This window comes from Callospermophilus lateralis, chromosome X, assembly GCF_048772815.1.
Source record: "Callospermophilus lateralis isolate mCalLat2 chromosome X, mCalLat2.hap1, whole genome shotgun sequence".
In the NCBI taxonomy this organism is placed as follows: Eukaryota; Metazoa; Chordata; class Mammalia; order Rodentia; family Sciuridae; genus Callospermophilus; species Callospermophilus lateralis.
This window is the reverse complement of record NC_135325.1, coordinates 67,255,441-67,269,069: the sequence shown is the minus strand read 5'-3', so window position 1 is coordinate 67,269,069 and position 13,629 is coordinate 67,255,441. Positions and strand designations below refer to the sequence as shown.

The window sequence follows — 13,629 nt, the reverse complement described above, 5'->3', positions numbered from 1 at the left end:
AAGATGGGTTTTTTTGTAAAACAATGAATAATATTGATAAACCCTTGCTAAATTTACCAAAAGAAAAAAACAAATAATTGAAATTTGTGATGAAAAAGAAAATATCACCATGGACACTACTGAACTACAGAGGATAACCAGAAACTACTTTAGAAAATCTAAACTCCAAAAAATTAGAAAATCTTGAAGACATTGACAAATTTCTAGAGATACATGACCTACCAAATTAAATCAGGAGGACATAAAAATTTTAAATGTATCAATTTCAAGTAGTGAAATTGAAGACACCATGAAAAGCCTACCAACAGATTTCCGGGAGCACGCTGTGTGGAGCTATGTTGCTTAGGAGCTTTCAGCATGGCAGGTTTTCACTGTCCCCCAGACAGATTCTTTTGCTGAATCCGCAGGAAGATGTCCAGTCTCAGAAGAAGGTACAGCTGGTTCACCAGTGCATAACCCAGCTTACAGCTCCTATGTATATACTTGATGCTGGCTCGGGAAATGCAAGCCTAGAAAACAGTTGATGATTTTCTTTGTGGGGAGATAGACATCAAACAACTATTTCTTTACATTACTGCTGTGATAAGTAAAATACAGGAGAAATAAAGCAAGAAAAACTTATTCCTGGAGTAATCTTCGTTGGCCACCCGCCTCAAGCACTTTACAAAACCCAAATCAAAGCATATTCCTTCCAGTTTGGCACTATTACAAGATTCAGACTGTCCAGAAATAAAAGGACCAGAAATAGCAGAGGCTATGCCTTTGTGCAGTTTAAGTCTGAAGATGTTGCCAAGATAGTTGCTGAAACAATGAATAACTACCTTTTTGGTGAAAGATTTTGGGATAAAAATTACACGAAGAACTTTTTAAAGAGTGGAATGGGACATTTAATCAGACATCCAGCCGTGAAGCAGTATAATCAAAATTGGACATTTATTCAAAAACTACACATAGAAGAGTGATTTAAAAGGAAAGTCAAATTGCTCAGGAAGAAATTAGCAGCAAAAGGAATTCATTATGATTTCCCTTCATTTGTTTTATCCAATAAGATAAAAGAGACTTCAGATAAACCTACAAAGAAGAAAAATATTTCAGGCATACCAAACAAGAAGAAAGGGCTTCTTAAGGCACTGGTACCACTCCTGAGAAGTCTACAGATAACCAGGGACCCACAGCACTTTGTACACTAACATTTTTGTTGTGGGAATGGATGGTGATAAAGATGATGAAATAGTTTTCAAGCAGCCTATATCTGGTGCAGAAGAAGGAGTACAAGAGACTCCAATGCCTAAGCACTCAGGGAAAAAAAATGAAGACAAAAAAAAACCAAGCAGTAATTCTGAACGCATTATGTGTATTATAACTTCTGACAAAATGTGATAATTTTCTTACAGTGGCTGACTATATTTTACAAGGTACAATGAAAAGTAGCCATTGACAGAAGTGAAGGAAAAAAATATGCTATTTTTTTGTGTGTGTGTTCCCTAAGGAAAGAAGTGGCCTCACCAAACAGCATGTTGCCCTTGCTGAAATACAAGGGCACAACACAGCCTTCAGTGGTTGGGCTCACACTGCCTTTGTCCTGGTCTCCCCTTGTTTTCCTGTCTCCTCTTCAGTTTGCCTCTGTTAAAGGGTCAGTGTTAACTGCACACATAAGTACTGATTTGCTGGCTTTTTATCACCACTAAATAAAGACAGTAAAACCTGCTTAAAAGAAAAACCTACCAACAAAGAAAAGCCCAGGACAAGACTGATTCTCAGCTGAGTTCTACCAGACCTTTAAAGAAGAGCTAACAAATCCTCCTCAATTATTCCACAAAATAGAAAAGGAAGAAACCCTTCCAAACTCATTCTATGAAGCTAGTGTCACCCCAATACCCAAACCAGACAAAGACACAACAAGGAAAAAAACTTCAGATTAATATCCCTGGAAAACAAAGAGGCAAAAATCCTTAGTAAAATACAGGCAAATCACATAAAAACACATTAAAAAGATATTGCCCCATGATAAGTGAGTTACATCCTAGGGATGCAAGGTTGGATTAAAAAATATGGAAATAAATTAATGTAATTCACCACATAAATAGATTTAAACATAAGAATCCAATGCTTATTTAATAGATGGAGAAAAAGCATTTGATAGAATACAACATTCATTTATGTTCAAAACACTAGAAATCTAGGGATAGTAGGAACATATCTCAACAGTGTAAAAACTATATACATTAAACCCAAGGCCACATCATTCTAAATGGAAAAACTGAAAGCATTCCCTCTAAAAACTGAAACAAGACAGGGATGCCCTCTTTCACCACTTCTATTCAACATGGTTCTTGAAACTCTAGCCAGAGCAATTAGGCAAAAGAAAGAAATTTAAGGTATACAAATAGGAAAAGAAGAGCTCAAACTATCAGTAGTTGCTGATGACATAATCCTGTATTTTGGAGACCCAAAAACCTCCACCAGAAAAATTCTAGAAATTGTATTAATAAATTAATATATATACACTTAAAATAATTTAATTTATACCAATGGTATACTCTGATTACAAAGGAATTAAATTTCTAGAAATTCTAGAAATTGTAGAAGGATATAAAATTAACACCCATAAATCAATTGTGTTTTTATACACCAATGATGAATCAGCTGAAAAAGAAATAAAGAAAACTCTTCCATTTGCAATTGCCTTTAAAAATAAAATAGTTGGGAATCAATCCAACAAAAGAGGTGAAAGATCTCTACAATGGAAACTACAGAACACCAAAGAAAAAATTAAATAAAACTTTAGAAGATGGAAAGATCTCCCATGCTCTTAGATAGGCAGCATTAATATTGTCCTAATGTCTATACTACCAAAAGCACTATATAGATTTAATGCAATTCCTATTAAACTTCCAATGACATTATTCATAAAAATAGATAAAATAGTCATGAAATTCATTTGGAAACAAAGGAGGCCCAGAATAGCCAAAGCAATCCTTAGTGAGAAAAGTGAAGCAGGAGGCATCACAATACCAGACCCTTAAATAATTCTACAGAGCAATAGTTAAAAAAAAAAAAAAAAAAACAGACATGAAGACCATTGGAATAGAAGTACAGAGACAAACCCACATAAATACAGTTATCTCATATTAGAATAAAGGCATCAAAAACATACATCAGAGAAAAGATAGCCTCTTCAACAAATGGTGCTGGGAAAACTGTAAATCTATGTATCAGAATGAAATTTAATCCCTGTCTCTTAGCCTGCAAAAAACTTATCTCAAAGTGGATCAACGACCTAGGTATTAGACCAGAAACCCTGCACCTACTTGAAGAAAATGTAGGCCAAATACTTAGAAATCAACTTTCTAAGCCAAATGGCTTAGAAATCAACTTCCTCAACAACCAAACATCAATAAATGCGATGATATCGAACTAAAAATCTTCTTCACAGCAAAGGAAACAATCAAGAGTGTGAATAGAGAGCCTACAGAATAGGAGAAAATCTTTGCCTCCTGCACCTCAGATAAAGCGTTACTTTCCAGAAAATATAAAGAACTCAAAGAGCTTGACACCAAAAACTCAAATAACACAATTAATAAATGGACAATTAATAAACAGACACTTCTTAAAAGAAGAAATATGAATGATCAACACATACATGAATAAACATTTCTAGCAATTTAGAAATGAGAATTAAAACTATACTGAGATTTCACCTCACTCCAGTCAGAATGGCAACTATCTAGAATATAAGTAATAAATGTTGGAGAGAATGTGGGAAAGGGTAAACTCATAGATTGCAGGTGGGACTTAAAATTGGTGCAAACCCTCTGGATAGTGTGTGCAGAGCAGTGGCTTGAATCACCATCTCTGACTGCCTCATGGCTGCATTTGCTCTGGGAACTTCCTGTGATAACTGTTTCAGCTACAATAGTAAATTAACAGAAATGACATAAATATTTATGTGTATATCTTTCCTCTCCTATTTGATATAAGAGAAAATACTATAAAACTATAATTACCAAGCAGTATGTATGGGTTTATAATGTCTACATATGTAATTTCTATGAAGTTAGTAATATAAAGAAGGAAGGAGAGGATGGAGCTACATGTTAGAGTAAACATCTTGTTTCCCATTGAATCAGTTATAATTGATACAATGTAGATTGTTTTATGATGGTAATTTTAATTCCTAGGACATCTACTAAGACAACCTTTTTAAAATCTTGTTAAAGAAACAAGAGAAGTAAAATGATACACAAAAAAATACCTTTTAAAAAAGAATAGTGGGGAAACAAGGGAACAAAAATATTAGGCCTTAATGAAAATCTATATACACTTAAAAGAACTGAATTTATACAAATGATATGCTCTGATCACAAAGGAATTAAATTAGTAACCAAAAACATAAGAAAATCTGGAAATCTTAGAATTATGTAGAAATTAGACAATATACTCCCATTACATCAGAAGAAATCATTAGATAAATTAAAATGTTTTGAAAAACAGAAGCACAACATATCAAAACCTATGTGTATAGTAGAGCATTACTTAGATGAATACATGTCCTTTAAATCTTAAATCAACAATCTAAGTTTCCACTTAAAAAAAAAGGAACTAGCCAGGTGCAGTAGCACACACCTGTAATACCAGTGGTTGGGAGACTGAGGCAGCAAGATCGCAAGTTCAAAGCCAGCCCCAGCAATTTAGCAAGGCCCTAAGCAACTTAGTGAGACCTGTTTGTAAATGAAATATAAAAAATGGGTTGGGTATGTGGCTCAGTTGTTAAGCTCTTGGGTTCAATCCCTGGTAGCCCCGTCACCAAAAAATAAAATAAAATAAGAAGGAAAGGAATGGTAAAGATTGGAGTGGAAATAAATAAAATAGAGGACAAAATATCAAGGAAACTAAAACTGGGATCTTTGAAAATATGTATCTTTAAAAACTGACAAAACTTCAGCTTCACTGATCAAGAAAGAAAGATGAATATTGAAACTACTAAAATGGGAAAAAAGGACAAGAAATCAGTACTAACCCTGTAGATAAAAAAAAAATGTTATAGAATAATACTATGAAAAACTGCATGTCAACAAATAAGACAAGATGGTTTCAAGAATGAGACAGAAGTCACCAAAAGTGACTTAAAAGCAAACAGACACAAGTAACATCACAGAAAATGTCAGAGTATAGGACTCCAGGGCTCTGTAATGAGCAATTGGGGAGCTAGACAAAACAGTAAGAATCAACATTCTCAGAACTCTGAAGTTCAGTCAAAAAGATAAAAACTTGGCAAAGAAAGAAACTTGGCAAAAAAAGAAACTGCTTTGTAGAGAGAAATTTTAAATTGCCTACCTACCATGTCCCAGATTGGCAGAGAACTTTTGATGGCAGCCCATTCTCTTGGTTTAGATTACTAATTCTAGAGGTAAGGGATCTTATAGAATTATAAGATTGTGGGTTGTGGACATCTTGGAATCTCTCTGGAGGACCAGACTGGGAACACGTCCAGGGCTAGGGTTGGTTTGGCTTTCTGGTTGACATTTTTCCAAAAGCATTTAAAGTCTCATATAATGGCCACAGCAGTCCAGGGAAAGAGACAACACTCAGGACAGCAAATAAATATAATGAGAATCCTGATATGGGAGAGTTTGGGAAAGTATATATGTGGAGGAACAAGCTTAAAAAACAAAACTCTCATATATACTAGGGAATTATTAATACCATATACACAAATGCAAGAGTGGGCTCCCATATTCAGCAAATATCAAAGAAGACTTAGGAATTCACTTTGAGCTTACCTTCAGGTTCTAAACAAGCTGAAGGTAAAGCATTGCAATATGCCCCAATTCAAAGCTTATCAGCAAAGACTGGGACAGTCTTTCCTTCTTTTTCTCCCCCCTTTTGTTGGCTCTAGGCCTTTAAAATAACTGTCCAAACAGAAGCCCACTAATAAGCTAATAAAATACTAACTTCACAGGCTGCACATAACAAAGAATGTAGAATCTACAGATATAATTTAAAAAGCTAATAAACAACAAATGATAACTCACAATAAAGATCAAAAACAAAACCTAGGGAAAGGGAGAATCTGATTGCAAGAGCGAACATATTATAACCAAAATATAAAAATTCCAACAAAATTTGATGAAGCATTTAAAAAATCCTACAAGTATATCAATTTACAGGGAAGAATAAATTATTAGAAACTACACAGGAGAAAGTTTTATATATTGAACCCACTAGATAAATTTTTTTTGTGGTACTGGGGATTGAACCCAGGGATGCTCTACCACTGTGCTACATTCCCAGCCCCTTTATTTATTTTTTTTAAAATTTCAGACAAGGTCTTGCTAAGTTGCTGAAGCTGCTCTCAAACTTGTGATTTTCCTGCTTCAGCCTCTGGAGTCTCTGGGATTATAGATGTGCACCATTGTGCCTAGCTTAGACAAAGTTTTTTAAAAAATATTTTTAGTTGTAGATGGACACAATTCCATTTTTTAATTTAGTTTTGTGTGGTGCTGGGTATTGAACCCAGGACCTCACACATGCTAGGCAAGTGCTCTACCACTGAGCTACAATCCCAGCTCCAGACAAAGATTTTTTTAAAAATTTTTATTTTGTAGTTGGATTTCCTTTATTTGCTTATTTTCAGGTGATGCTGAGAATTGAACCCAGTGCCTCATACATGCTAGGCAAGTGCTCTGCCATTGAGCCACAGCCCCAGCCCTAAACAAAGATTTTTAATCAATTGTCTTAAAAATGCTCAACAAAGTCAAAGGAAATCATTGATAAAGTATAAAATGAAATGGGAAGAATGTCTCACCAAATATAGACTATGAGCAGAGAGACAAAAATATAAAGATAGAAATAATAAGATAAATTGTTTCTGGAGCTCAATAGTACAAAGACTGAAATGAAAAACTCTCCAGAGGGATAACAACAACAGATCTGAGCAGGTAGAAAAAAGAATCAATGACCTTGAAGATAGGCCAATTTATGTAATCCAAAGAAAAAGGATGTGCAAAAATGAACCAAGCCCAAGAGACCTGTAGGACTCCACCAAGCAGGCACAGGGGAAAAAAAAAATAGCCCAGCACAATGCTGCACACCTGTAATCCTAATGATTTGAGAGGCCGAGGCAGGAGGATTGCAAGTTCAGCAATTTAGCAAGACCTTATCAAATAAATAAATAAATACTGAAAAATACTCAATCATAATGAAAAATACAGATCTATGTTTCCATGAAGTTCAATGAACTCCAAACAGAGTAAAGAGATGAAAAAAGACACATTATAGCCATCTTTGGGTTGGGTAATGGTTTCACAAATATGAACAATAAATGGAAAAGGAAAGGGAAGAAGAGCAAGCAGGAGTCAATCATAGCAGTCTGTTACAAATCAATTGTTTGATGAAGTTTTATCTGAAGTCCATATTAAAACATATTTGCCTTCATTGTTAGCTACCTGATATTCTCCAGCAATGATTAACAGTCAAATGTAGGAGAGAAGTTTTCAGATTAGAGAGAGGCTAGCAGAGATGGCATGAAGAGTTGATGGAATCAGTTTGGGGTACGAAGACTTTGAGGTCCCTAAGGGACATTTAGGCAGTGATAGCCAACAGACAGTTGGCAAGGTAGGACAGGGATTTGGGGAGGGAATGGTCTAGACATGCAGATTGGGGAATCACTGGTGTTTAGAGGGAAACAGATGAGATTGCCAGACAGAGAATATATGTGAATTGAGGAAAGAAGAAGCCAAGAAAGAAACTCTGGGAACATTGCCATTTAGAGTGACAACTCAGTTCCCTGACATGCACCACCTCTAGGCTCTGGAGTCAGATAGAGATGATTTTTAAAGTGATTGTGGGATTCAGGAACTGAAAGCTCTTTGCAAAGCTGGGTACCCTCTCTGATCAGCTGTCTTACCTGTAAAGAGCATCAGAGAAGAAAATTATGCAAGTATGCTGTGAGATGTTCCAGGTAAAGCACCTGGGTTCAGAAAGCCACCCCCTTCTTTTGTGTGAGCCAATTCCCTTTTGCCATACCCCCTCCCCATAGTCAGTAACTCCCCCAGTACCTCTTGCATGGGGGTAGAGGGGAGGTGGGGAGGATGCATGGCGGGGGGGAATCCAGTTAGGGTGACGCGGTGTTCATGTGACTGGCTTGGAGCAGACGTGGGCACCAGCCCCCGCGCCCGCCAACCCCGCGGTGCGGTCCTGGACCCGGCGCCCACGCAGAACCATCTCTTGAAGCTGCTGCCTTGGCTGCTGCGAGCCCGAGTAGGCGCAGGCCTGACCCGGGTCCTCGCAGGTCAGTACAAAGGCGGGAGCTGCCAGCGGACCCAGGGCAGGGGTGGAAGTGCAGCAGCAGACAGAGGGCAGGGGGAGGGATAAACGAAATACATAAGGAGAGGGGCGCGTTTCGGGGTGGCACAGCGGAAAAGGAGGACCCTGCAGAGTTCCCGTTGCCTTCTCGACCCCCACGTCCCTCCATCCATTTTAGCGCAAGCCTTGGTGGGGCGGGGGTGGGGGGGGCACTCCCGCAGTGCGGCAGTGAAACGTAGACGCTTTCTGGGGATAACCCCCTCTCACACTCTGCGCCTACGAAAACAAATTGAATGACCTGGCCGAAAGCAGGGATGCTTTGGGCAGGTCGCCTCTGGGGAGGGGGACACGCAGACCCAAAGGTAGTTTGGAAAGCATCCTGGTTTGGTGCCCAAGGCCTGAAAAGAAATGGCGGCTGGGGTGCGGGAGAGGGTAGTAGAGGAGAAGATTGAGTGAGGAGGGCCTGGATTCAGGATAGGGACCCAGTCCTGGTCATTTCTGAGCCCCGCCCCGGCCCTGCGTTCTATCTGCAGGTCTGCGCATCTGTTCCCAGAGCTCTGGGAGGCCTGTAAAAGAGGAGCAACCCGCCCAGGATCTCTGCAGGTCAGTAGGGGGTGGGAGGAGGGAGCATGAAAAGGGACCCAGAAGGGGTGAGAGTGCAGAGGACACGGCCCCAGACAGACTGTGGTGCCCCACCACCCGCCCCCACCGCATGGATTGCACGCACCTCGCCACGCTGAAGCGGCATGGAGAAGGTGACGGACCTGCCAGGGAATGGTTGGCTCGCTGTGGGGGGAGGAGTGTGGGGTAAGGGACCTGCAGAGGCACACTCGGAGGGCCGGACCAGCTTAGGGGAACCCTCTTAAGGGCGAGATGCAATATTCTGTGGGCCTGCGTACACCCCCAGACCTTCAGTCTCCCATGTCTCCTTTTTGTCTCCTCTTCTCTGCATCCCTACCCCCCATGACAGAAGGAGGGGGAATCTCGACATGGAAAAACCCTACCGCAAAAATGAAGGAAAACTGGAAAACGAGGGAAAGCCAGAAGACGAAGTAGAGCCTGAAGATGAAGGAAAATCAGATGAAGAAGAAAAGCCAGACGAGGAGGGGAAGCCAGCAAGGGAGGGAACTCTAGAGGATGAGGGAGAGCCAGAAGAGAAGGGACAATCGAAAGATGGGGGCAAGGCAGAAAAGCAGGGCAAGTCGGGAGGTCAGAGCAAGCCACCAGGGGAGGGCAAGCCAGAATCCCAGGCAAAGCCAGCCAGCGAGCCGCGGGCCGCTGAAAAGCGCCCCGCTGAAGATTATGTGCCCCGGAAAGCCAAAAGAAAAACGGACAGGGGCACCGACGATTCCCCCAAGGACTCTCAGGAGGACTTACAGGACAGGCATTTGAGCAGTGAGGACATGATGAGAGAATGTGCAGATATGTCAAGGGCTCAGGAAGAGCTAAGGAAAAAACAACAGAAAATGGGTAGTTTTCACTGGATGCAAAGAGATGCTCAGGATGCGTTCAACCCAAGGGGCCAGCGGGGTGTCAGGGGAGTGAGGGGTGGAGGTAGGGGCCAAAGGGGCTTACACGATATTCCCTACCTTTAATGCCTTTGGTCATGGATTCAGACTTCTCTGATGAGATTGCCAGCCCTGCTTTCCCTGGTAGATACTTCTTGCCAGGTCCTGTGCTTTAACCTTAAGCTGATATTTTGCTTTAGGTGTCACTCTTGTTGCCAGCAGCTTTTTGATCTAACTACAGCGCTCTGTCTTTTGGTACAGAATTTTCACCCCATGTGCATGGAAAAGATGTTCATGGTACATTGTAAAATAATAAACAGTTTGCAGAACCACAGGTACAGTATCAGCAAACTTTTGTAAAACTGTAAATATGTTGACATAATTCATTTGAACACACAGAAAACTCTGAAAGTGTGTTCACTAAAAAGGAGATAATGGTTATTCCTACATAGTAAACAAGAATAGGTCTTGCCTGTTTTATATAATGAGTTTGACTACCTGATGTTTAGGTGCCCCCATACCTTCCTTCGCTGGTATACCCTCTGTGGGTCTTCCATAGGTGTTATCAAGTCAGTGGGCACTGCTGTCCCCTCTCCTGGATCCTCTACCATCCTATGGCTCTTCCATGTTTGACTAGTTTTTTGATTGTTGTTCACTGATCTCTGCTTTCTCTTAAAGGATATGGATTATGTTTGCCAGCATCATAACATTAAAATTCTAAAACCAGAAAACAATACATGATAAGCAATTAACTGTTGGTTAAGCCTGTGATATCATTGAAGACAGTTAAAATTCCATGTCAGAATGTAAAATAAGTAAAATTCACATTACCTTTGGGACTCATAGCTAGAGACATCTGCCTGGAACTTAAATTCATTTCTATGAGGGTCAGTCTTGTCATCTATAAGCTAGGGAGATCTTAGTTATTCCCAAGGCAAGTCCAGGCAGCAAAGATATAGATGCTGCTCTCTTCTGGGTTCTGCTGTGTCTGCTGGACACTGTTCCCTTTATCCTGAGCTTAGCACCCTTTAATGATAGAGGTTTTAAGATGTCAACTTATTTGGAGTCACTGCTGAGCCAATATTCACCACCCTTGACCACTATAGTGAAGTGGATAAAGCCTTCTCCTGACTTTGGAGTTACCACCATCAGTTATTTGTAGTATCACCCTAGTGCTACTTAGGCCCTAATTAATATCCTTGGTTTCTTTTTTTAGCCAAATGATCATTTGTGTACATTTTGTTGATTTGTTTGTGAGATATAAATATTCTCACTAAATTCAGATATTGCAGGCTAGGTCAGAAACAATATCTATGATAGCACTTGTTTTGTTCTCATAGGTTAATAATATCTTGCCTGCAGATTCTCTTTCCTAGGTTGAAATCATTTACAGGAGTTTCTCATTGGGTCCCACCTTAGCAGTTCAGTAGAACCATTAACACATTTTGAGTGTTAAATTTTTAGTAGTAAACTTGTGGCTTATGCACCAGTTTCATCAGCATCACTTGAGGGATAATCTGAAATAGAATAATAATTTCAGGCCCTATCTCAGACCTACCAAGTTAAAATCTTCATTTTTACAAGATCCTAAGGTGATTCTTTTGCACACTGAACTTGGAGAAACACCTCCTGAAGGGAAACTCTTCTCAGATTCCATACTCCAACTTCACATGAAATCATGTGCCTGAAGGGATAAATATACACATTATACAATATACACATCACAGATTGTTAAATGGACCATGTTCACTAAACCACACTTTTCCTTTCTCCATGCAAAATATATCTTGAAATCAATTCAGTGGGTCAAAAGCTACAAATTTTCTAATGAAATGGGATATAATAGAGACAAATAGGAAATATCAAATTGCATTGTAGGTAGTTAGGGTGAATATTAATTTTGTGAAATTTGTGTTTTATATGTATATGCATGTGGGTATGATAAGTTGTGATGAACAGTTTATTTCTCACTGTAGGTTGTGGTAAAAAATGAGAAATATTGGCATTATACTCTTTGAATCTTAGGGCATAGCCTGTCTATTTCATACTCATATTCCTAATGCCCAGCATAATTAAATGACAAATATTAGGCACTTAGTAAAATTGGAAATAATAATGACTAATCAGGAATCATGAATTATTCTCCTTTTAGCCCCTATCTACCTAAATAACCTTGGATAAAGAAATTAAGTTGTTTAGCCAGGGTTTGTTTACAGTCTCCCAAAGCTATTGTAGTTCACAGTCCAAGCTGACATTATTAAAGAATACATAATCTGCAGCACCAAGGAGAGCTCCTGGGCTGTAGTGGATGGGACTTCTCAACCCCAGGAACATAGACTCTGCAAAGTGAAACTAACCAACTGTGGGATTTGTGCTGTAAAAAGACCCAGTGGGGGGTTCTGTACATGCCACAGGAACATAGCTTCACAAAAGAGTGAAAGCATGCCTGCCATCATGGGAGGCCAGGAAGTTGGGAAGATGCCCTGGAGGAGTAGCAGTTGAGCACATACCTGAAGATTATCTTTTTCCACTTAATTTATGGAAATTCATGCTTTTGATTTTAGAGGCAACATATATCATATTACTTTTGTGCTTGGACTATGCACAATTTCTAGTTTTGAGTGGTAATCAGAGGGGAAAAAAGATCTACAGTATCTACAGTAGGTCTAGGCTATATAGTGCAAGCTTCTCTCACACATCAGTCTCATGACCCTGGAAATTCAATTGTATTGTGTGTATGTTAGACACAGAGGATCCATGAAGTCTTAGAAAACTCCAGTAGTAGAATTAAACTACACAGTCCTACAGTTTTAGAGCAAAACCATAGCTCTTGGCTTGCTATTAAAACCTAGCACAGACTTAACACTTGATCGTGCAATATTAATTTTCTGCACAAAAGAGTCACACATTGTGAACTTGTTTCTGTTTACTCTCCTAAATAATAAAGTGTGTTGTGTGTACCAACTTTCCAGCATTAGTTGAAAAAGGCTTTAAAAGTAGGCCTGAGTAAGTCAAGAAGGTACAGGTAAATGAAATGTGCAGTTGGACCAGACTCCTTTGATATATACTTCTGCTATTTCTGCTCTTTCTCAACCTATGTTCTATAGTGTAGATCTGGAATGTCCTCTATAAGCCCATTGTTAAAGGCTTGTTCCTTAGAGTGGTGCATTTTGGAGGTGATTGAACCTTTAAGAAATGGGGCCTAGTGAGATGTCTTCCAGTATTTGCCCTTGAAGGGGCTATTGGGACACCAACCCCTTCCTGTCCCTCTTTCTCTCCCATACTCAGTCATGAGGTGGATGTGTCTCCTCTGCCACTTGCTCCCATCATGACACATAGTGTTGAAACAGGCTCACAGCAACAGGGTCGGCTGAAAGTAAAATAAAGCCTCCAAAACCATGAACCAAAACAAAATTTCCCTCTTTATAAGTTGATTTATTGTAGGTATCTGTTACAGTAGCAGAAACTGAATAAAATACTATATACATCATGTATGCCCTCATGGGGAGTTCATCATCCTCTTGACCACTTAGAAAAAGAGAGACAAACAATGGCTTCATTTATAGATGTATTTTGGTGGTATGTTGCAAGTGAATAGTGCTGAACAATATTGCAACTCAGAGATAATCCAAAGAAATGATGGGAAAAAAACATGCTACCAATGGGTAAAATTTTGTGTGGTTCATATGAGTGTCAATTTTTAAATAAAATCTATCACCGTTGGGGGTTTGGATCTATTTTGCCTCATTGGCAATGAATAAAAGATTGTATGATCAGGGACTTGGAGAGATTTATGTTAGAAAATTAATGATGA

The 13,629-nt window shown here is 39.3% G+C and overlaps 1 protein-coding gene and 1 pseudogene across 1 annotated transcript; both read left to right on the top strand.

The window, feature by feature from the left end:
• Positions 1-335: 335 nt before the first annotated feature.
• LOC143638582 (MKI67 FHA domain-interacting nucleolar phosphoprotein-like) lies at positions 336-1,380 on the top strand (annotated as a pseudogene).
• Positions 1,381-9,296: 7,916 nt separating this feature from the next.
• On the top strand, positions 9,297-9,902 carry LOC143639461 (transcription elongation factor A protein-like 3). The gene has a single exon (XM_077107622.1). The coding sequence runs from the start codon at positions 9,297-9,299 to the stop codon at positions 9,900-9,902; it is 606 nt and encodes a 201-aa protein (XP_076963737.1).
• Positions 9,903-13,629: the final 3,727 nt, after the last annotated feature.

Excerpts from the sequence above, each read along its gene's own strand:
- LOC143639461 (XM_077107622.1), top strand. The coding sequence starts at position 9,297 with ATGGAAAAACCCTACCGCAAAAATGAAGGAAAACTGGAAAACGAGGGA.